At 44.3% G+C, this 23,917-nt stretch overlaps 2 protein-coding genes and 1 pseudogene across 2 annotated transcripts; 1 reads left to right on the top strand and 2 right to left on the bottom strand.

The window, feature by feature from the left end:
• Positions 1-1,407: 1,407 nt before the first annotated feature.
• Positions 1,408-11,353, bottom strand: LOC124701216 (paired amphipathic helix protein Sin3-like 4). The gene is made up of 23 exons (XM_047233293.1): positions 11,207-11,353; positions 10,805-11,081; positions 10,530-10,685; positions 9,903-10,179; positions 9,544-9,677; positions 9,332-9,407; positions 9,182-9,211; positions 8,844-9,097; positions 8,545-8,699; positions 7,098-7,225; positions 6,719-6,973; positions 4,618-5,223; positions 4,421-4,506; positions 3,628-4,182; positions 3,446-3,546; positions 3,232-3,370; positions 3,004-3,156; positions 2,732-2,895; positions 2,547-2,658; positions 2,196-2,367; positions 2,036-2,084; positions 1,785-1,945; positions 1,408-1,708 (listed from the first exon to the last, which is right to left on the bottom strand). Exons 1-20 carry the CDS (start codon positions 11,350-11,352, stop codon positions 2,215-2,217), a joined length of 3,957 nt encoding a protein of 1,318 aa, XP_047089249.1. The 5' UTR covers position 11,353; the 3' UTR covers positions 1,408-1,708; positions 1,785-1,945; positions 2,036-2,084; positions 2,196-2,214.
• A 19-nt stretch (positions 11,354-11,372) lies between these two features.
• Positions 11,373-14,654, top strand: LOC124649532 (annotated as a pseudogene).
• A 770-nt stretch (positions 14,655-15,424) lies between these two features.
• Positions 15,425-20,147, bottom strand: LOC124701310 (TBC1 domain family member 5 homolog B). Its single transcript, XM_047233396.1, has 5 exons — positions 19,686-20,147; positions 19,057-19,160; positions 18,408-18,584; positions 16,168-18,086; positions 15,425-15,869 (listed from the first exon to the last, which is right to left on the bottom strand). Exons 1-5 carry the CDS (start codon positions 19,820-19,822, stop codon positions 15,720-15,722), a joined length of 2,487 nt encoding a protein of 828 aa, XP_047089352.1. The 5' UTR covers positions 19,823-20,147; the 3' UTR covers positions 15,425-15,719.
• Between the last annotated feature and the right edge of the window lie 3,770 nt (positions 20,148-23,917).

Raw genomic sequence — 23,917 nt, forward strand, 5'->3', positions numbered from 1 at the left:
TAGATTAACGTATCTATAGACAAAATGTGTCTAGATACATCCCAATGAGCGATAACTAATTTGGAACGGAGGTAGTACTTTGCTGAGTAGGCGCTTAAACCTTGGTGTTTGTCAATTTTTATTTATTGTAACTTTGTTGATACACTTGAGTTTGTTTGTGGTGTGCCGGTTTTGCTTTTGCTCGCATACATCCTAACAATGCATTATACGTTTTTTCTCATTTGTGCAATTAATTGTTCTCCCTCCATCCACAAAAGGATGTCTCAACTTTATTAAAATATGCATGCATTTAAATATATTTTGGTGTGTAGATACATGTAAATTTAGACAAAGTTAAGTCATCCTTTTGTGGACAGAGAAATTACATGTTATGACATTTTAAGCGATCTGTAATCACTGAAGAGTTCATACAGTCTGACCAGTGATCACCTTTTGTCCACCGGTCGCCATGGAGGTTTCCCTTCAGCTTGTTGCGGTCCTTCAGGATGTGCTTTTCGTTAGGACAATGGAGGTGGCAGGTTTCATTCACCATCTCATTGAAGGAGCAGTCGGTTTTGCGCTATCTGTTGTTGCCATCGTCCTTGCTCTCCTCTAACCCTTAGCTGACATCGGTTAAAGAGGCCACGCTCGGGTTGTTGACGCCTTTGCACGCTATCTTGTGCATCAGACCCTGATCACAAAGACCGCGCAGAAAAGCAGCAACAATCTAATCATCGTGAGCATCAGGGAGATTTTCATATTGGCGAAGCGTTCGATGTAGGAACAACCAGTGATCCATGTGTTGGCCTTCTCATATCCTGTGAGGTACCCAGTGATCCATACATACTCAATTATTATTTCCCCCTTAGACGAGGACGAAGCACACCGGTTCCCCTTTTGGGAATGGTCAAAATGATGATGGGAACTAGCTTGAGAGTTGAGACTAGATTTTGGAAGAACACTTGGCTTGGTGATAGACCTCTCAGTCAGCACACTTGGCTTTGTTTATAGCCTCAGTCTTTAACTGTTGCTGTTAAATTCCAGCAACCTTTCTAGGCCATACAATAATTTATATCATTATTCAAAATGATATGATGAATATCTGCTTATCATTACGATACAGCTCAAACTCACAAAGACAACGACGCCCCAATGCAGGCATGCAGCTTGCATTGGTCACCACATATAGACCCACTTCTTTTCGGCTTCTATAAGGACTTCTTCGAGAAGCTATCCTCACTCAACTTTTTCAAAAAACCCGTCTCCCAAATTCGTTTAAACTTGTAAATTAGTATTGGGTAGGCTAATTTAGAAGTTTAAACAAGTTTAGGACACAGGTTTCTAGGGAAGCTGAGGGAGGGTAGTTTCTAGGAGAAGCCATCCTACAAGACAAAAAGAAGTCACCCGTACTGTCTGACGACACATCAGTAAAGTAAAACAAATATATATGGACAAAATCAATGATCAGTTAACGGAGCCAGTAACATTAAACGACGCTCTGAGAAAACATATCTAGACATTACAATCAGGGCCACTTGAGATCCACCTACATGCTTTTGTATTTGTCACCTCCAGCCCAAGATATATATCCTCTATTCGAGGCCTACACATACATACACATTTCGATCTGCAGGATATCTTGTGCTCGAGGGCATTAGTGACCCTGAAACCGTCCATGGCTTACACGGAAGCCTGAAGGCCTTCGTTGCTCCCATGCTTCGGCTTATTCCTGGGAAAATGAGGTTAGCCCATGAAAAGAACAAGATGAAAAAACTAAGAGCCCTAGGGCGATGCCAGGAAAGTACCTCTCGAGGAAGACATCATCAGATACGTTTGTCTCTGAAATACACGACTAGTCATTATAAGATGAGATGTGAAATTTGGATCGACTGAGACTCCAGTTACTTACAGACATTTCATGCCCATACTCCATGAACTGAATAGTTAATCTTGCAGGATTTCAGCACTGCAAATTACAAGAGGAAACGTGAGTGATTTGGTACGAACAAATACTCTGAAATTATCACTGAAATATGGATGTTGTAAACAAACTTACCCTTTCAAATCAATGTATGCTCTCATCATGGAGAAGAACCCGAACATACCTGGGGAGAGTTGGAAACGTGACACATATCAACCACTGAAATAGACATATGGCACGCCAGTCTAATTGTACATGTTTAACAATGCATGCCACTGTAAGCTAGACAAATTACCAGAATCTGCTGCATGGCCCTAGGGCCTGGAGAGGAATTTATGAAACCGTTGCGCTTTTAAGGCATCAGCTTCCTTCACAATACCTGCCTTCTCAGGTGTGGTTCTACTAGACGAAACTCGTCTCCTCCTTACGCGGAACAAAACATCTTCTGTGTCAAGGACATATGAAGCCTGCGAATATGATGCCATGTATCAATAATTAATTACTCCTAAAATGGTAAAATATAGCAAAATATGGCATGGTCAATATTTTCCAGTAGTATAAACGAAGTAGCGAAAAGGTGATGTCAGACTCAATATTACATCACGTTGCAGCCATGGGCAAAATACTGCCACTGAAATGTACGTACCTTTGAGGATTTGCAGGAAATCTTGTTTTCGAGGCCATTAGTGACACGGAAATCATCCATGACCTCCAAGGAAGCTTGAGGGTCATCACTGCTCCCGTGCTTCCGCTTATTCCTGTGAAAAAGAGGTTAGCCCATGAAAAGAATGAGAAGGAATCAAGGGCCACGGTGCGATGCCAGAAAGGTACCTCTCGAGGAAGACATCATCAGATAACTTCGTATGTGAAATACTCGATAAGTAGTTATCATAAAGATAAGAAGAAAATTTTGGATCAATTGAAACTGCAGTAGCTTCAGGCTTTTCATGCCCATACTCCATGAGCTGAATAGATAATCTTGTAGGATTTGAGTGCTGCAAATTAGAAGAAGCGTGAGTGATTTGGTACAAAACGAATAGTCCTCTGTAGATGTATCCCTCTATTTGCTGTCCCTGGAAAACTTGATTATATAAACAGATTACCCTTTCAAATCGATAATTGCTCTCGTCGTGGAGAAGAACCCGAGCATTTTCATGATAAACAAGATCAAAGAACCTTCCAGGAGACCTTGAATTTTCATATATATAAAGCTGGAGGAGCTTATTATCCATTTCATCAGATGCTATTGCTTGAAGCTGAAGAGACAGACAAGAAAATTAATATTGTAGTCTCTAGACAATTGAACAGATCCGATAGTTCAGGTTACTTGCCTGCTTCACAACTTTGTAAATCAGCTTATCTAATGTAAAAAGAACATATGACTGAGTCCCGATGATAGAACGACAGTCATCCTCGAACTTGGTGTTGTCAGAAGAACCATCAAGCAAGTTATAGAGTGCAGCCATAAACCTGCAGCGATAATTCACATTAGTTATCCATTGCGTGAAAACGTTCCAATGGAGCATTGTAGCGGATCAATGTTACTTTGAATACTGATGAGGGGAGTTTGCATTCTTGGAAGTTCTCCACTTCTTTTCAGTTGTACAAGAGTTTGTCTTAGCTGATAGTATTCTCTCATATAAGATCTGCAATTAATACAGTTTAGCCAAGGGGCATTGACCATATAGGCAAATAGCATGGCCATCCATTGTACACAAATAACTAACCTGGTGTAGCCTGAAAAGAACATAAAATGAATCATCTCCATAAAATATGCGTGAAAACTTCTCCCCGCGATCATGTAAAACTGTGGGGACATGCTTGGCAAGTGGTTTAACTGCATTTTGTAAGCGTTCTGAAAATGGCAGTGATATTCCTCCATCTGCATCATGTGCCTCTGTGTTCCCGTCTGCCTCGCCCTCACTTTCAGCCTTCACATCAGGATCACCATGATCAGCGTCCTCGTGATCTTCTCGAGAGCGCTCCTCATCATCACTAGATTCGCTACCAGAGGCATCCTCACCAGCCTCAGATATATTTTCACTATCTTCTGTACATCTCTGTGCACTTTCCTCACCTCCGTCGTCCACATCAGCATCATTCTCTCCAGCAAACTCAGCTGCTTTAGGTCGGCCAGCAGAAGCTTCCTTCGGTCTCGAAGCTCCATCTGCAGCTACATTTCCAGGAGGCCCAAAATTCTCATCTTCAACATCCCCATAAGGAGACACTTCTCCCTCTTCTCTTTCAACCTTTGAATTCTTACGAGATCCAGTTTCTCCTCTCTGTTGAAATGGGAATACAATTAACATAAGCAAAAATGAGTTCCTTGAATTCCTTTTTAGGGAAAGAGGTATAAGCATCACCCCTGTAAATGACCATATAAAACGTGCTTGGCTTTGGCAAAACTGCCACCAATAAGAATCAACTAAAGCACAATGTAAGCAAAGGCATGAAAATGAACACACAAAGCTAACAGTCAGCAAATCAGATTAAGTAGATCCAGTTAAAGAATGAACGTACCCCTATAGAGGGAATTGTCTCATTGCCACCCATAGCTTCAGTCACAGCCTCACCTCCAGAGAAATTACCTCTAGAAGTACTAGTACCTAACAGGCCAAATTTACCACTGAGAATTGGCTAACAAAATCATAGTAAATAAGCTACGCTAAAATGCAACGTAAAAAATGTAAGCTCCATATTTACCAGACAGCACAAACCTGATGTAATCTCCAAATTTGTTGTAAGATCGTTCTGTTCGATCTGAGAAAGGTGAGTACTCTCCACTGATCTTTCGGTAGAAATGTTTTGTCCAGATGGCCCCTCACCTCTGCGAACAGTTTGATCAGCGTCATGGAAACCATTTCGAGCATCTTCTGCAACTCCATTCGCCAATATAGCACAAGAAGATTGTGCTTGTTCCTTTGGAATGCTTTCATCTCGATCAGCTAGCTTAACAGCAACTGCACCATTTGCTGTTGCATTATTATTTCCCCCAACACTAGCAAGACCAGCTGTCGGGGTTCGGCTCTTATGTTTTACCACACCTGCATCTTCCACACAACGAGCACGGGGTTGAACTCCCAAAAAAGGTTCCACGAATGTTGTCCAGGTTCTCATCACTTTGTCCACTTGATCTGCCGAACCGCAGACTTCTCCACAAGAGTACTTGATGATCTGATAAACATCTTCATGAATTTCTGAGTCTACATACTCAAATGACATATTGGTAACTATTGGCCGCCTATTGCCAGCAGCAATAGCAAGTAGCACATTATCCTCCTTCCTTTTCTTCTCATTAATTTCTTTGATCTCAGACAATAGAGCTGCACAAGAGGGAGAAAAATAGCTCAAAAAACAGTTGTAAAACAAGGCGCTAGACATAGTTATTACTATTAAATGGGAGTTAGGGTGGTACGTCATCGCTCAGCACGCGACATCCAACGCATCTGCACCGTCCGATCACCTTTCAACGTCTCCCCTAAACATCTAACCATCCTGGACCGTCCGATGAGTTTTTGTCGTACGTCGTTTATCCCCGCTCGTGGGGGCTAAGTGCGGATCATATCAAATCATTTCTTTCCTATTCAGTTAGCACGTTATCAAATCATAGTTCCTTGCCTTGTATCATTTCCCACCGTATCATCCTCTCCCGATTAATCTTCTCATTTTAGGAAACAATCAAACAAATCTCGTGGCCACGTTCCATACCAAATGTGCACATGCAAATCCCGTGGCCGCCTCCACTAGTAGAGGACGCGGCATTGGCTGCTGCCTTTGTTTCCATCTTCGAACATGTTTTTTTCTTGAAAAAAATCACAATACGATGAGATAAGACAGATCGTCCGCTTTCTCCTGTCTGACTTGTTCATGGAGGGCATAGGTGAAGAATCGTTCGTGTTGGGGAGGCGGTAGAACTGGATTTTAGTGGTTGCTCACCGACATTTTGTTGCTTACGGCCATTAGAGACACGAGGCAGATAGGCCTGCTGAACCGGAAAAGAGTGCAGCCACTGCTCGCTGCAGCCAGCCATAGAAAGAATAGCTCATCTTTTTTCATAGATTTTTTGTTGCGATTTAGTATAAAAAAAGAATCAAAAGATGGTGAGGGTGTAGGCATCATGGTGCTCACTTACAACTTTTCCTAGAAACTGAGCGTAAATGAACTATGTCTCAGACCTATTAGACTACTACTATATTTGATTTATTAACAAAAGTACGCTTTTAAATATAGGGATGGGCACACTGTTCTCACAACTAATCTTTTGATTCATCAGCACTACGTATCAGTTAGACACTGTGCTCAGAGGCTCAACAAACCTGAACGGGCAGTATCAAATACAAGCAAGCACCTTTGGCAGGTTGAGCTCTACCGCCAGGGAGGACCCGAGGAGACGAGCATCATAACGGATGGAGACAATGAGGGAAGCCATTGTTTGTCACCGCGTGGTCGGACAAAAACATGCACCTTTTGACAAAAAATCGGTGCATTGATCATTTTGACCTACGAATAATCGTAGCTCTACCGCCAGGGAGGACCGGAGGAGACAAGCATCATAATGGATGGAGACAATGAGGGAAGCCATTGTTTGTCACCGCATGGTGAGACAAAAACATGCACCTTTTGACAAAAATCAGTACATTGACCATTTTGACCAACGGATAATCGTAAATGCGCTAAATAGAATGGATATCATTGATCAGTGTATTCATATAATATATGTTTATATTTTCTGTAGCAACGGGTAGGAAGCTAGTACATGATAATTCAGTGGCAGACTGGCAGTACCAGGAACAACACATACGCATCATAAATGCATACCTTTTGTGACCAGATTCTTTGAATCTTGTTGTTTGAAATAGAAACTGCGATGGTCCAGGGACTTGTGGTGATTCTTGGCATATACTTCAGCCCAAACTTTATTAAAATCTGACCGGCACCTTGACCATTCGTCCTGCTTTTGCTTAAGTCTAGTTAAAATAACTGGCAAAGCCACGCTAGCATTCTTGCGAAGAACATCGATCACATCAACGCCATGGTCACCATATAGCCGTTCTATGCACCTCAAATTCAAAGCTGTCAAAAGCACAAAGGAGTCAGTGATATAAATGTTTGTTCGACCAAAGAGAGCACAGAACAGTAAAAACTATACAGCAAAAGAACTAAAATACATGTCCAATACATGCTGGCAGATGCTTACTAGTCAAATGTTCATCGATATGTATAGGGCTGTCTGGTTCGATTGAATTGTCTTGCAACTTCTCTATGAACTCTTCAACACGCTTTATCGTCGCCTTAACAGATTCCAACAGCATGTCCATCTCAAACCTAAAAGGCATTTCACATAGAGTAATTATCATCCACGGGCTACTTAAAATTGAAAGGTAGGCTGTGGAGTAATATTATTCTGGTTAATGGGTGATACAATGCAAGAGAAGAAGAAATACAGAAGTGTGATATAGCTGCTATGGACACGTTTCTGGCCAAATCTACTGATGATGTCGCAACAGCAATAGCAGTGTTATAGTCGTCACCATGCACAAGGCATTTATTTCCAAATATAGGATAGCCAAGTTTGTTAAGTGTTATAACATGTTAGCTGAACAAATGTGGCTGTGAATGTAAATCTTTCACTTGAAATTCGGTTTCTAAAGCGTCGAATTATGGAAGGGGTTTCTGCATGTTTTGCTGGTCTGTAGTTAACTGGTTACTATTGCGCAGCTATTTCTCCACTGTCCTAAGGCTAGCTACATTTGGGGTGTGGGCATTTGTACTCTCTTACTTCCTACTGGATTATGTATCTCTTTGGGTAGACGGTGGCTTTTCATTTTCCTATGCATGACAATTTACAAAAGGAACGATTCCTGTTTGCGAAGCAAAATGAAACATGACCCCGCAGTCAGAGTAGTCGTGCGTCACTTGATCGACTTTTGGGCTAACATGCAAAAAAGAGAGCTAAATTCTTCAATGGGGTCCCAGGGGTCTCTGGCAAAGGGTGTACGAAGTCTTCAAGGGCAAAAGGATGGGCTCATGCGGTTTGCCACCTTAAGGACAGATGGCGCCAAGCATCATGATGGTGCAGCTGTAGTTAATTTTGGATGCTTGGTATGGAAATGAAGATACGTTGAAGCTTTTATTTTCTCTCTACTTTCCATGTCATGTTACAAATTTCCTTTTGAATAAGATTGTACTCAGTCTGAGGTTAAGGTCCTAATGATGCTGGTGTGGTGGAGCCTTTTTTTTTCTGTAAATGCAGTCAGCGGCTAGAAATGGCCTGCATGTTGGGTGGGTTTTTTTTTCATTTCTTGTGCGGATTTGATCTTATAGTAACCCTTTAATTTCATTGATTAATCCAAAAGACTGTTGTTATTAAAGGAAAACAAATGAATAGTGAGCCTACAGATTGCACCCTTTGGTAATAATGGTTAAAAAGGCCCCCTTAGGTGCTAGGCGATAGAAAAACACGTAGCACTTAGTCGTGCCATGTGTGCACTTAAGTGCACCTAGGCGTGTGGTACAGGCTCTAGGCAGAGGCAAAACTATAACGCCTAGCGCTTTATTGAACCTTGGCTAATATGTACGATTGTGCGTGACGCTAATAGGTGTCAACAGTTAGATACAATCAAACAAGAAGCATAGTCAAGAACCTGTCATCTTCACATCTAAACAAGCTTTCTTCATACTGATTCTTCCGCATGTGTTTAAATGAATAATCCTCACTTCCTGAAGTCACCGATACCCAGAGATCATTGAGCACAGAGACTCCAATGTCAGTTCTGGAACTTGAAGAAGGCATAGGGTACTGAAATAAGAAAGGGAAGATCAGACACTGCAGAAATCATCGTCAGACAGAAATGAAACCGCTGACATTTTTAGACATTGCAGAAATCATTGTCAGACAGGAATAGAAAGGAAGAAGACATTACAATCAGTTGAACCAGCTTACATTTTTAGGCAAAAGTCGGTAACTAGGAGTACACCGCTGACAATTTGAGAGGTCAAGCTCCGATATTGGCTTGCATAAGTGCTTCTCTTTGCCAGAGAATGCAGTAGCTTTGTGGGTAGTGCCATCCTTAGACACTTTCTCAAGCCGTTCTCGTCCGTTTTCGCTTGGTTTTTCGTTATCTCTCTCCATGTCCTCCCCTGCACGCCCTTTATCTCTCTCCTTTTCCCATGTCTTCACTGTTCGTGATGTTTGCCCTTCATAGCGAAAACTACTATAAATAATCTCTACAACAGGTAGAATCAATGAAATAGTAAACTTCAGAGTAAGAGATCTCTTACTTTTATTGATGAGTCCATCCAGAAAGTCATCTACATATAGTAAAACACCTCTTTAGAAATGAAAACTAAGCAGAACATAATAAAATGTGGTACAGGGAAAGTGCATTCAGCAAACTGAAATACGCAAGTGAATTAATATATGTTGTCTACCTATATTTTCACAATGTTCCAAGAACTCGCTAAATCCATTCATAAGATCTGGACAGCGCTGAAGTATGTCATTTACCTGAAAATATAAAGCAAAGCAATCCATGTTCAGAAACGTAACATCAGGTTTATCCACTGGTTATGTATCTCACAAACTCTTCAGACCATTAGCTGAGATTTGGAAATGTTCTTTAGAACACAAAGATCTAGCTTACCAAAATTTTCAATTCACTTCTTGTAATTATGTCCTGGCTGTATATGTGAAGGCATTTCAGAAACTCCTGGTAAGCTTCAGGCTGTAGCTTCTCCTTCACTTTCTCGCAGAAATGGAACTCTTGAGTGTACAAACCTGCTTTTGAATGATAGAAATGAATCCATAAATCAAAGAGGAGAGACTGTGCAGGACAATACTAATTTGGGGATCAACACTATATGCAAAGCTGAATAGAAGCACCAGATAGATTCTAAAACTAACAGAAACCAACAGAACTACCAAGGCTCTGATCATCCCACACTGCACATATATCCGCACGAATTGACATCTTAATCCTATTCAACATGGCCAGGCACTCACCTTTCTGTGCATCGTTATCATTGTATGACAAAGCAGCGTTGCTAGCTGCCCCTTGGTGTGTCTCAGCCTCCAGCTTCTTTGGGAAAGTTTTGCGCTTGGGTTGTTCTCCATCCAAATCTTTCCTATCATATTCACCATCCTTCTCTTGATCTCTTCTATCCCGGTCGGTCTTACGACCCTTTTCCTTGTCAATACGCTTTCTACCGGTCTCATGCTTGAGATCAGGGCGATCAACAGTGGTGTCATTTTCAGCAGTTGATGGATGAGGCCTCTCCCTCTGGAGAAAGAGAAAACAACTAGTCAGCAAAGTTTATGTGGCTGACGAATTAGTGAATTATTACAGCATTTATTTAAGTCCAGGAGTATGTGCAGGAATAAGAGCCTAATAGGCAATATGGCTTCCACTTCCTATTTGATAATTTCATATCTATATCTGTCAAGCCATGGAGGAGCCAATGCCAACTAATATCCAGTGACCGCCCACGTAGGAACTCAACTCCAGTATCGGTACATTTCATACAGCTCCAAGGAAATGGTCCCCCAAAAAAAGGGCCAACTATTTCTGAATTACCCGAGCATTCAGAAATGAAGACATGTAGTAAACCATAAGAGTGGTCCATTTTTTACCTTAATGCTCGGTACACTCCTCTTGGTCTTGTCTCCATCCTGTTTAACCGAAACACCCTTTGGAACGGCCAAGACTTGCGGCACGGTGGATGTATCAGGCAAGAAATGCTTGAACTCCTCGAGCAAGTCAGGATGGTCACGGAAGAGCGTCGCGACCTAGAGAAGAAGAAAAATAACAGTCAGTGCATTAGTGTTGGCATATATACATACAAGCATATATATCCCTGAATACGTGGCTGGAAGCACAAGGTAGGCGGGCAGGGTACTTATTATACCTCCTCGTATACGTCCTGGATGGGCTTGTTGTGCATGCGGTACATGTTGAGTACCCCGAGGAAGGCCTTGTAGACGTCCTCCTCGTGCTGGAACCTGGCCTTGATCTTGTTGACGAAGCCGATGGCCTCGGTGAAGTCGACAGGCTTCTTGTCGGTGTCGAGGTCCTGCAGCTTGATCTCGTAGCCCTTGGGCAGGAAGGTGTTGAAGCCGAGGATGAGCTCCGGGTAGCCGTTGAAGAGGGTCTTGACGCGGATGATGACGCCCGCGGTGTCGATCCTGCGCGGAGAAATCAAAAATAAATCGAGGTGCCCGCTTGTTTCCTTTTCGAACCACCGAAATGGATGATGGCAATGATGGATTGTATACAGGGTGAGAGAGAGGGGACGGATGGGGAAGCTGACCTTGTGGATTTGAAGTCGCGCATGACCTCGAGGAACTCGTCGTACTTGGCGCGGTCGTCCTTGAACTGCTCCTTGACGGCCTTGAGGTAGGCGAGGGCGTCGTTGGCGGTGAGCTTCTGCGCCGACGTCGGCGACGGCGGAGCCATCCTGCGGCGGCGGCGGCGGGATGGGGTCAGATCAGGCAGAGAGCGGCGGTGGGAGAATTGAACTCGAGGAAGGGAGGGATGGAGGGTGCTCACGGATCGGATCGCCGGACGGATCCGGCCGCCGCAACCGCAAACCCTAGCGGCAGCCGATCGAGGGAGGGAGTCAGCCGCAAACGAGTGAGGCGCCAGGGGAGGAGGCGAGGGAAATGGGGAACCAAATACGAACTGATGATACCTTCCGTGGGGAGCGAGCCAGCGAGCGACCTCACCGGACGCCGCCGCTCATCTGGGCCGTCCGATACCGGATCAGCCCACACCGGCGACCGCCGCCGCATGTCAATCCCGGCGGCCGGCGCTAAATATTTGTCACAGGTTCGAAATTTTAGACATATTTTACTCAATATTTTGTCTAAACTTAATTTTTTTGAGCGGAATTTTTCTAAACTAAATGTGCGATGTTTTGTATTGGGGGATTTTTGACTGATTGGGCCGTTCCACTCAACATCGGCCCGGCCCAGACACAACGGATCAGCAGCTAGTGACGTCGTGGGCTTCCGTCCATGCGGCAGAAGCTTGCCTCGCATCGCCCGCAGCCCCCAAACCCCAGGTCATCTCAGCCGCCTCCACGCCGTCGCCGTCGCCGTCGCCGTCGCCGCCTTGCCGGCCGCTCCCCCGCCGCGCACCGGCCTCCCGCCGTTCGCGCGTGATCCTCTATCACCTGATGGCCGCCACTGCGCGGCCCTTCCCCGTCTGAGCCTCGTCCGCAGCAGTCACTGGTCGCCGGGGGAGCAGCAACTCCCGGTTCCCGCCATGAGCAACCACCTCCGCGCCGCATTGAGGGCATCTCGGCTCCGGTGGGCTCCCAACGTCCTCGGCAAGCCCCCCAGAGTCCCGCCGTGCGAGCCCTCCAGCTCGCAGCATGCCCCGAAACCGTACCCGGCATCGGGCTGGGCTGCTGCTCCGACCGTGATCCGACTGCGGCTCTACTCAGCCGCTCCCAACCGCGCCCGGGCGAAAGCCCTGGTGGGCGCCGCCTCCGCCGACGACGATGATGATGAGGTGGATCCGCAGGTCAAGCAAATGCAGAAGCGGCGCGAGTTCCGCGCCGCGCAGAAGACGTTCATGGAGTACCTCCACGTGACGCGCGGCATGTCCTTCGGCGACGCCGAGCACATCAGCAGGCACTCGCCGGTGTTCCTGAGCAAGCTGCTTGACGAGGTGAAGGATGCCGCGAAGGAGCCCGCCGAGGGGCTGAGTTGATCTTCAGGTCGCCGGTGAAGCGGAGGGAGATGCGGGATCAGCGGGTCAGCAAGGCGCTGGTGCGGCTGTTCCAGTTCAACCCCGTCAACGAGTTCGAGCCCTTCCTGGAGAGCATCGGCATCGGGCCGGGCGAGTGCGGCTCCTTCCTGCCCCGGGACCTCATGTTCCTCGCCGACGACGAGACGCTGCTCGATAACTTCCGCGTGCTCTGCAACTATGGCGTTGCGCGCGGCAAGGTTGGGCATATATACCGGGACGCCGTCGAGGTGTTCAGGTTTGGTCATGGTGTGCTTGAGTCTAGGCTCAAGGCCCTTGAGGAGCTTCGGATCAGTAAGACCAGCGTGATCAAGCTCGTGGTTTCTACTCCTGGTGTGTTGCTTCGTGACCCGAATGTGGAGTTGAAGATCCTGGACTCGCTAGAAGACGTTGGAATCCAGCGGGACTGGGTCTGTCAGTTCTTGTCTGCTCGGCAGTCTTATGATTGGAGTAAGATGGTTCGTGTTCCACACTTCTTCGTGAGCTTGGGATTTGCTAAGCAAGATATTGGTAGATTGGTCAGGAAAAATCCAGATTTCTTGTTGGATGGCTCAGGAAAGATGCTATTTACAGTGGTTATCATGATGCTAAAAGCGGGATCCGGAAAGAAAGACTTGTTCGATCTTTTTATGAACTTCCCAGATGTGTCTCTCGAGAAATTCGCAAGTAACATACAGAGGGGAATGCTGTTTTTAGCTGAGATTGGCTTAAGCAATGAAGGTATTAACAAGTTCATTGTTTCTCATGGATCAATGCTCGGATCTGCGCCACTGAAGAAGCCAAACAGCATTCTCACACATCTCAATGCTGGGAAGAAGCGTGTGCGCAAGATTATATTGGAGGACCCAGAACTGTTGATGAATTACACATTGGGGTCAAAGCTCAGTAAGCTACCAAAACGTGACCCCTTTGAAGATTCTTTCAATGAGAAAACAAAATTCTTGAAAAGCATAGGATTTGTTGAGGGCTCTGAAGACATGAAGAAGGCATTCAAAGCTTTCCGTGGTAAAGGTGACGAGCTACAAGATCGCTACAACTTCTTGGTGAGTGCTGGGCTCGACCCAAAAGATGTAGTACAAATGATCAAGGTGGCTCCACAGATTCTGAATCAGAAGATCCATGTCGTCGAGTCAAAGCTATCCTTCCTTGTAAACGATTCAGGGTATCCTCTGAGTGATCTGGTCGTTTTCCCCGCGTTCCTGTCGTTTACCATAGAACGATCCAAAGCGAGGATTTTCATGTACAACTGGCTGTTAGAAAAGGGGGTGGTTACTCCTCAGCTAGCTCTAAGCACGATCCTAGCTTGCTCAGAGAAATGTTTCGTGAGATACTTTGTGAAAAAGCATCCCATGGGCCCTGAAGTTTGGGAAAACTTCAAGAGGGAAGTAGCTAAAGCCAGAAGCAAGCCTTCTACTTCGGATGATTAGCATCTGGTTGTTTGATAGATCTTTTTGGTCATGTGGATGGGGTTTTTGCTATCCTGCAGATTGAACTGGTTAGCCTGTGCTGGTGATTGTTCCAGGCAGAAGATTTAGCAAACCTCTGCATTGAACTTTTGGATCATGCTATGAAAACTTTGACACATTAGAGTTTGGTCAGCTCGGAGAAATATTATAAATGCTTCAGTCTCATATGTACCAAGTTTAAAAAATATTTTCATGAGACTTGTTGCTTTCAGTTTGTTATTTGTATCTTTGGAAATGGCTCCTTGGTAGGTACAGCTGGTATGCATGAAGGGGTTCTGGGGAGAACGAATATTGCAGAGGCAGAATGCATTTCGAGGAAGAAAAAGATCTGTTGCTTTTAGTTTGCCGCCAATGCTGTTAACACATCTTTATTTTTTAGAAACAGAGATACTCCGTTTAAACACATTTGGAGAAAATGTACCTATTTCATGGATGTAGCCATGCAGGACACATACATTTGCATAAGTAAACATGTAAGGGTTCCCATCTGTGTGCTGTACAGAAAGACGATTATAAGAGTTGTGTAGAAAGTGCACGCATTTTATGACCATTTTTGTGAACAGATTTTTTTTCCCTCGCAGAGTTCTCAGGTATCATATTCTTGGATAATTTTCTTTGCATTTGCATCATTTTGTATGACAAATTTATATTCTTGTTTCACACTCAGGAATTGCACGTTGTTACAGATTTGGAGACTGCACAATCATTATGTTGAACATACCTCTGAAGTGAACATTACTATGGGGTTGAGTGAATTCATTCAGATGCCTATGGTATCTGAGCACCGAACTGAATTGTTCTATCTATGTTATTCAGTCAAAGTCAATCGCTGGGGAGGTGGGTGTGGATAGGATTGCTGACTCAGTGCTACCTGGAGATCGCTGTGTAAATTCCTCCTGAGCCAGTGGTTGTTGTGGACCACGCGTTCATGATAATGCCCCGACAACGGCACGGTGAGATTCAGCCAGCAAGAGCGGCAGGGTCATGTCCTTGAGGACCCTGGTGATAGTTATGATGAAGTGAAACTATTTAGCCAAGAAGTATAGATTCAGGAATCTGATGTTACCATGGGATCTCACACCGTTGAAAACACAAGATTTCTATGGGTCATTTTGTAAACAGTTGCTTTTGTGATGGAAATTCTATTTTGTGTTTGAAACGAGTTATTGAGTTATACGAAACACTCAGAACAAAAGTAGCGCACTTCCCTGTTCAGTGGTTTCATACATTACATATACAGTGGCAGCAAGGAAATTTCTGATAAGAGCCTTTGAACAAATCTGCATGAAAGAAATGAACCGGGACTGATATACTCGAACTTATTCTTCCATTTATTCATCCTTGACCAGTGACTCTTACAAAATTCTTCCATCAAAAATAGCTCCCTACCCCTTGACGAAAACTACTTCCTCATCGTCGCGAAACCTAGATTGATAGGAGCTCCTTGGGTACAACAGTGCTTAATTAGTTACATATTGGACTCAAATGGAATAATCGAATGAAACCTATATTTACATATGGGTGGAGCAGTGCAGGAGCAACGGTGAACAAGATGGCCTAGGCACCTGCCTTTCTTGTTATCACTAGGCCATTGACTCTACATGGCTACATCTCGCTGAGCAGGTTGCTGATCTTTCGGAGCTCGGTCAGAGCCGCCGTTGCAGTGACCTGTCCTTTGCCACCCAGGATGTTGTTCGAGAAGTTCTCCATGGGGCCCGGCTGGCTGCGATCTTGCTGAAACGCCGACTCAATCACCTACAGATCAAAATTGTAAATATTGTTATTGGTGCATAGATAGAAAGTTACATCATACTACATGTTTGGCAACTAAAGATACAAAAAGTTCTCATTTATACACGTATAAACAAGTAGTTCACAAAGAACTCAAGCCATGCATTTGTAAACTACATGGTAAGACACTAAAAATTCAATGTAGAGCTTATTTGAATATCTTTATCAGTATACAGAGGCTACCAAAAAGTATCCATGGCACAGAAATCAAGAAAACACTGAACTAATACCACAAGGAAATAAAGGATGTTGCTTATGATACCTGGATATTTTCAAGCATGCTTTGTCCAAGATTCTTAAATGTGCCCACGACCTTCTTATCACCAGCAGCTAACTTCGTGCTACCACGCGAGTTGTTTGAGTTCGCATCAGAGCAGGATGCATCAACGCCGCCTTTACCAGCCGATGTCTCACCGCTACCCTTCTCGATGCTGCCTTCACCTGAGGGTCTGCCTAGCTTCAACAGCCACTGAAATTTACTAATAAATGGCTTCCTTTCATTAGATACTACGGCTCTCTCAGAGGATCCATCTGGATCTGCAGTTTTATCAGAAGTTGCCGCTTCTGAATCTTGAACAGTTTTGCCATCACAATTAGAGCTGGATGGCTCGTCTTGAAGGATTTCATCTCTATCATCGTCACCAGCACATGAGTTAGAAGTGATACTGCTTCTCTCAGAATCGTTATCTTGAACGTTCTCATGTTCACTGCCAGCAATGGCTGCATAAAACACTGGAGAGTTCTCGCCACTAGAACAAGCTTCTGTTGCACATTGTGCTCTTGTTTCACTCTCACCAGCTGGCACAACTGGTGAACTTTCCAGTGGGCTAACTTTTGCCAGACATGGTGGGCTTACAGTTACACTCTCACCAGTTGCTCGTAACGGAGAGGACTCTGCAGAACTCACAGGAGGCTCCTTGTGAACTGAGACAACAGGGAATTCATCTTCTTGAATTTTCCCAGCAATTTCATGAGATCTTTCCACACTATCTGACAAAGTATTCAGAAGGCACCGCCTTGCCGAATTTCGAGCATCACTTCCCACACTGATTACCTTCGTCACTGGAGAAGGAAGTGACTCTGTCCTAGATAGACCAAGCTTCTGCCTCCAAGATTTCTTTATTTCGCTGCTGGAAGAATTAACCTTCTCAGTCTCCTTAGGAGATGTTCCATCATTGTGCAAATTTCTCCACTGCTTTTCCCAGTAACTCTCGGATACAGGATGCAATGGGGTTCTTGGAGGAGTTGAAATAGCGAGGTTACTTTTAACTCTGTCATACTCGCAGATATCCCTCTTTAATAGGAAAGTTGGAGATGGAGTGTTCGCATCAATGGCAATAGACTGCAGTGATTTGGCCTTCTCAATTAGCTTCTGTACATCAACGTTCGTTGGATAATTCAATAGTCTCTGGAGGCAAGAGACATTAACCTCCGTAGCCAACAGGGACGATCTAACATGAAGAAGCATTGAGACTGCCATGGCTGCAATGAATGCCCCTCTAGCTGAACAAAAGATCCGAAAGCTATATTCCTCATCATTATTCAGCAGCATATTATTGGAACAGGCAAAGACTTTGTCCCATACTACTAAAAGATCATTGAGGCAGAATTCTCGTCCAAACAAGACCCTCAGCCAACGGAGTGCGAACCACTGTGGTTCCACTTTCAGCTCAATGAAATGGTTATGAAGAGATGGCTCAACGATGGAAAGCAAATGATATAACGCTGACGAGGCTTCAATAGCAGGTGGTAGGCTTGAGCTGGATCCAATACTGGATGGAGAGTAAAATTCAGCCATGCGAACCACTCCACCACCTCCGTCCATCAAACCATCAAAAATAGCATAGGCATCATGCTCCATGAACCTCTCAGATAATACAATGCCTAGTTCACCTTCCGCTCCATATGCATCACTAAGTAATATTATTTCTTTTGTATCTAGGTCAAGCTCATCAAGACTGCTAACTTTGGAAGTACTTTCAGAATCATTTTCATTGTCAGCTTCTGAACTCCACTTTGGGTCCTTTCTAGGTTTATAACTGAAAACCATATCGGTGTCTGGGAAAGGTACTCCATCAAAATCATCACTGAAGCAGTCTTCATGGAGTTTTCGTACTTGAGACAGTTTATCAATGTCGACCTGAAGAACATACACTAGAGGAGCCAATAGCTCATGCATTCCTGTGAAAAGATGATATATATGTCACAACATAGTCAGCAAAAAACAAGAAAACATAAATGCAAAAATATACCGAAATGGCCGTCCTAATTAGTCAAATACTTAATGTAGATACTTCGGTGCTACCCGACATTGCTTTTTAGAAGATATCAGAGCTAATTAATATGAACTCTTGTTTATCAAATGGTAAATTTTACCAATTTAGTGGCATCCAAAGATACGCGGCCCTAGAAGATTTCGCCACATTTAGTTTTCAGCGAGGACAAAGCCAGACAGATTCCTCGCAACAACATAGGAATGTACAAGCAAAAGGATTTTCTTACCTTGGCGGTACCCATACTCTGGGTGTTGGAGACACCACATCAAGAGTATCCTGCGCAGCATGGCCTGACAAGTAGGCGTCTGAAAGTAACTACCATCTTCGGGATATAATCGAGATAAATCTTGGTCAACAGTCTTCTCCAACTCTGCCCCTCTGAAAAAACGGCCCCAGCTACTTTCTGTAGAAAAAAGTTAAATAAAAATATCAATATGGAGAACATGGAATCAGATCTGTCGCACAAAGCATAACTTGAAGACTCTCTTACATATCACCATAAAAAAATACGGCTTTGTGTGAGCAAGCTATTCACACTATGATTGATATGCATCATCATTGCTCTTAGGCTCTAACATAACTACACCAGTAATCACACCAGTATAAAGAAATACGGAGTAGTACACATTTCTACCTCATTGTGCTAAATACCACTAGACAAGCACCAATCATCGTCTGATAAATTATATGCCCAACAACTCATGAAAAATCAGGAACCACTTTGGTAAGTGCACAAGTGGAAAACCGGTTATTAGAGATCATTCATGCAGGTGTTCGAGGTAGAAAGCAAGCCATCCATGTTGAAAGATATCCTCATCGTAGTTTTTTACCATGTCATCATCATACTTTATAAGATCGTGTTTAGGATCAAATACCTGGGTTTTGAGAGAGCGGGTTGTCCACAATAAGGTTAGATGATCTAGCCTCCTCCTTTGGAAGATGAGGGTCTACCAGAAGACGGCGCCTCAAACTAACATACCTAAAACAAACATGAAACGATTTGAACATTAAATTTCTTAAGTAGAAAGAACATATAGCTTTCTTTCCGAGATTGGAAAGAACATATGGCTCACAAGCACATGGAGAAATAAGAGCAACAAGTTGCAAAAAATAATTGCTCCAATCATTTATAGAGCACTAGCAGTCAGCACCAATCTCTCTCACCAAAATTTCATCTCATGAAACACATAGTATGACATATTACACGTGCACGATAACAACCGATACAATCTGAAATCTAGCAATCTGTTCATATGAGCATAACCAAATCACAGGCATTAGCTCTTGGTAGTTGCATTAATTTCCTAAAGAAACAGAAACCAATTACTCATCATAACCATCTGAACGAAAACAAAACCGGACCACGCAAGAATCAAACGAAAGGCATATAATAGTATAACAATAACAACATCAGCTAAGCAAGAAAAACAGAACAGATTCCTACCGCTAAAGAACAACGCACCAACAACCAAACACCCAAGAATATAAAAGATGGGAGCCTCACCTCCGTCGCGAATCAGCGGCGGCGCGGCGGTGCTCCTCGACGGACGCCTCCTGCGACGCCGGCAGTATGCCGAGATCGACACGCCACCGGACGCTGCGTAGACTCGAGAACCGCCGCCTCTCCTCCTCCTCCGCCATGGCCGGGCCCCTTCAGTCGCAGGCGAATTGGACTCCCTCGGATTAAACAACAACCAGAACGGAAGCCAAGAAACGTGGCCCAGAACGCTAAAAATAGCTTTTGTTTATCTGTAGGTGGAAGTGGAAACCAAGAAAAGGAGGATCTTTCCAGAGCAGATTCGGTTTATCGGGGATTTGGGGAATGGGGAGGTAAGGGGGAGATGATTTCTCCGCTCCTCTCTTCTGTAGCTGCGAGAATGGCGTTCTTGCTTTAGCTGGGGGGAGGGGTCTGATTTGGCCGGGAAGAAGGAGAGGGAGAGAGAGAGAGAGGGGAGATGGGTTAGGCCGGAGAGGAAGGGAGGGCCTCCCTCTTATTATTTTCTCGTTTATAGTTTTTAATTTTCTGTTTAATAGGAGAGAGAATCCAGAAGAGGTTGAGGATTTTGTTCTCTATTGGCAGTAGAGCAGTTGGTAAGAGATAGATGATGGGATGATGGCGATGACTAGGAGAGTGGTGATTGGCAAGGTGGCTAGGCTTATTGGCTTCTTCTCTTTATTTATTTTTGTGAATATTATTATTATGTATGAGTTCTTCTAGAATAGGTTCATGTAATTTTCGATGAAGCGTCTTCATAGTTTTTGGACGTTTGTGTGTGTGTGTCGAAATGTGAAGGGGGCATGTATGGATGGATGAGAGTAAGGATGATGTTGTTGCTATCAGTGGTTTGTAGTCTACTTTGGTGGAACAGTTAAATAATTAAAGGAGAACCTCTCACAAGTACTACGACCGATTGTATGTGTTGTTACCGCATCTTTGCTCGACGCTCATTTACGTATGTGTAGCATTTCCGATCGGTGAGGTTCAAGGTTCATCGTGTTTAGAGTGATGTTTACAAGCCCGCAAATGTCAATCATTATGGAAGATGATGACCACTACGTCATCTGTGGTTCGTTGAGGCCTAGACGGGAAAATGAGAATGATAAGATAATGCTAGGTTAGTTAGGGTAGTGTTAACCTCAAGAGTTGACAACAGGTGATCTAGTGTAGTGCAACTGGTGGTGGGTGGTGGTAGCGAGGCAGCCGACATGATAAGAGCGTGAGGATGGTGCGGAATTTGAGTAGAAGGGGGTGCGGGGGGCAAAAGGAGATGTGTGAAGGCAATAAAAATCGAGTTGTATCCTTGACGATCGACATATGGGGTGAAACTCAGTGTGTCTTGATAAAATGTGTTATTGAACCCCTCTCCCCGGGCCTCGAAGAAAAAATGTATAAACCATGCTTTATGTCACGTCGACTGGATTTGGTGTTCATAATGGAAATGTCATTTTGTGGCATTAATAGGTTGTTAGATTGCTTCTATAATGCAGAAGGAAATTCATAGGACCATCCTTTTTTTAGACGAGCTTTATGTTCTATACAAACATAATGTAAATAAATTTGCCACACAAAAAAATTAAAAAAAATTGCTACCCAAGATTAAACAATACGTACCTCAATTTATCGGTAGCTGGAAACAACTGTTTTCATAGTGAAGTAGAAGTTACCATGAAACACAACCAATTCCACGCCTTGCATCATCCATCCATCCATCCATCCAAGCTTGCTTGCTTGGGATCAGCCAATTCCATGAGCTGCGCTGCCGTGCGTTTGCCTCTTCGTGACAGCGACAGGCTAATTGAAGCGGTTAAATCAACGACCGGCCGGCCGATCGAGATAGAGAATGAAATATGCATCGATCTGATGGGTGCCGTCACGCTAAGCAGCCGCGCGCTATTGATTGGCGTTAATTTATGTTGCTATTTGCATTACGTGACGGCGGCGGAGAGAAGACCGGACGTGTTACTGGCATTTCAAGGCTTGCGATGACTCATGAAACCAGAGCATGTGCGGGCATCGGCGGGAACCCGGCCCGAATATGCTCAGCCGAGTCTTACGTCAGCTAGGTACCAGTCGTGATATTTTGGTCCTGTTTGTGACCCAAATTGTGCTAGCTCGCTGGTAGCTTTGAGTATTTGACCTGGATCTGCAAAGGCACACGATTGCCTGGCAATAACCAGCTGATCGATCGGAAACAGTAGGCACTTGCCAGCTGTACCGTTGTGCACACGCAAGCAGCTCCGTCATCAAGACCACAGGACATGAGCCAGCCACATCTATGTACCCAATGCATCCTCTCGAGAGAAAGAAGACGAGACAAAATTGGAAGCAAGCAAGCAAGTTCCGGCAGGTTTCCGGTCGTCGTCGATCGCGACGGCGACGGTCGTACCCGGAGTATTTCTCATAATTGGCACTGTTCCATCGAGCTCGCGCGCGAAGCATTTTTCTTCGGCCTCACGTTTGGGCTACCTGTCTGTCTGATCCAGCTAGAGAGAAGAGGATGACATGGTGGTGGCCCTGCTTCGCTCGCTGCACGCTGGCTCCTGCGTAGCCTCATGCTGTCATGCATGCAGCCGTGGACCAGTACATGTGTTGCACGCACGCCTCCATGGAAACCATGCATTTTATGGCAGGCTGGGCGTGTTTAATTTGGCTTGGAAAAAATGAAGGACGTGTTCGCCAAATAAGGTGTCAAGCGGGATCCACATAAATCCCACTTACAGTTTATTTTGGTTTCTTCTAGTGCAATTTTTGATACTACCAACATTTTGTACTCCCTCCCTCTGTTCCAAAATAACTTGGTCCACCTTTTTTTTCTATATGTAAGTACCCACACACCAAAAACATGTCTAGATATAATCGTATTTAGATAAATTTGAGCAGCTTATTTTTAGAACGGAGGGACCACTAGAAAAGCTAAAAATACTGTAAGTGAGACTTAAGTGGGATCCCATTTAACATCCCATCGCCAAATTATTTTTCTTAAACTGCTGGGCTCTATACTTTTTTTCCCAAATGGTGCATGTACGATACACCACGCATATTACGAATGGATATACATACACACACACGCTCGCGCATATTTTTAGTCGTCTGGGATCAAACTAGACCTATGATAAGAAAGTTCCTACTACTATAATACTCCATCCGTTATCGTATATTTTTATAAGGTCACTATCTCATTTTCTAGATACCCCAAAGAAAATTGTCCCTCCGTTCTTGTATGTGTTTCGAGCTAATTAAACATGTGGCATGTGCTAGAGATATGCTCGTGGAGTACATCAAGCATTCCGCAAGGATCTTATTTCAATTTCCATCATATCTGTCATCATTCATGGGGCAGCTCTGGCACTTACTATTTGGAAACGTGTAGGGTCGTTGACCATTTTACCCATATTGACCGGAGTAGATTCATCGAGTAGAGAGCTTTCCGCGGCAATTCCAGCGGCGGGCGCTCAGATTTGGGCAACGATCGATTGATTTCGCGAGTACAAACAATAGTTTCATTGATCGAGTCCGGTAATTGACTTCCCAAATAGAGCAAACATGTATAAAATATTCCGTACAAATTTGTTTTAATTATAACATGAAAAATGTGTGTGTGCATCAAAACGCAAAGCGGCTCTCCGAAGCAACGTCGTTACCAGCACAACACATGGCCATGCAATGCTTTCGCAGATGCTCCAGCACCCACTTCAAGCACGGCCTATAGCTTTGTTGATGTAACCAAGGTAGCCACCGGCTAGGGAAAACACCGATATCTCCACATGGCATGGCACCAACTCTGATTACCCATAGGCTCAAAAGCGGCCACGCAAACCGGGAAGGGCACTGTTTAGAACAAGCCAAGACAACATGACCCAAGGCATCACCAAGAGGGAGTCCAAGGGGTAACTTGGATATGGCGCACGTCAATAGGCAACATACAATGTACATACATGTAGCAAGCAATCAACGAAAGGATAGTCATCAAGGCCACATACATCTCCAAGGAGAAAAACAATGTCAATGGACGTCGCCATGGCTGGCAGTCGCATACCAAACATATTACTCACCATCATCCTTGCCAACCAAAAGAACAAAAATGGAGCCAAACCGATCCTGCCGCCTGCCCACCGTAGAGTGTTGATGGTCGGTCGTTCCCGGAGACATTGGGATCTCGACGACCGCCCAAGTGTAGCCAGATCTGGCAGGAAGGAAACAAAATGAGCTCACTCCACAAGCCATAGACAACTCAC

This window comes from Lolium rigidum, chromosome 1, assembly GCF_022539505.1.
Source record: "Lolium rigidum isolate FL_2022 chromosome 1, APGP_CSIRO_Lrig_0.1, whole genome shotgun sequence".
Taxonomy (NCBI): Eukaryota; Viridiplantae; Streptophyta; class Magnoliopsida; order Poales; family Poaceae; genus Lolium; species Lolium rigidum.

Excerpts from the sequence above, each read along its gene's own strand:
- LOC124701216 (XM_047233293.1), bottom strand. The coding sequence starts at position 11,352 with ATGGCTCCGCCGTCGCCGACGTCGGCGCAGAAGCTCACCGCCAACGAC. Across the intron at positions 9,678-9,902 it reads TGATAACGATGCACAGAAAG|GTTTGTACACTCAAGAGTTC; the intron begins GTGAGTGCCTGG and ends ATTCAAAAGCAG. Across the intron at positions 5,224-6,718 it reads AAAGAATCTGGTCACAAAAG|CTCTATTGTCTGAGATCAAA; the intron begins GTATGCATTTAT and ends CCTCTTGTGCAG.
- LOC124701310 (XM_047233396.1), bottom strand. The coding sequence starts at position 19,822 with ATGGCGGAGGAGGAGGAGAGGCGGCGGTTCTCGAGTCTACGCAGCGTC. Across the intron at positions 18,585-19,056 it reads CCCGCTCTCTCAAAACCCAG|AAAGTAGCTGGGGCCGTTTT; the intron begins GTATTTGATCCT and ends TTTTTTCTACAG. Across the intron at positions 18,087-18,407 it reads AGAGTATGGGTACCGCCAAG|GAATGCATGAGCTATTGGCT; the intron begins GTAAGAAAATCC and ends ATCTTTTCACAG.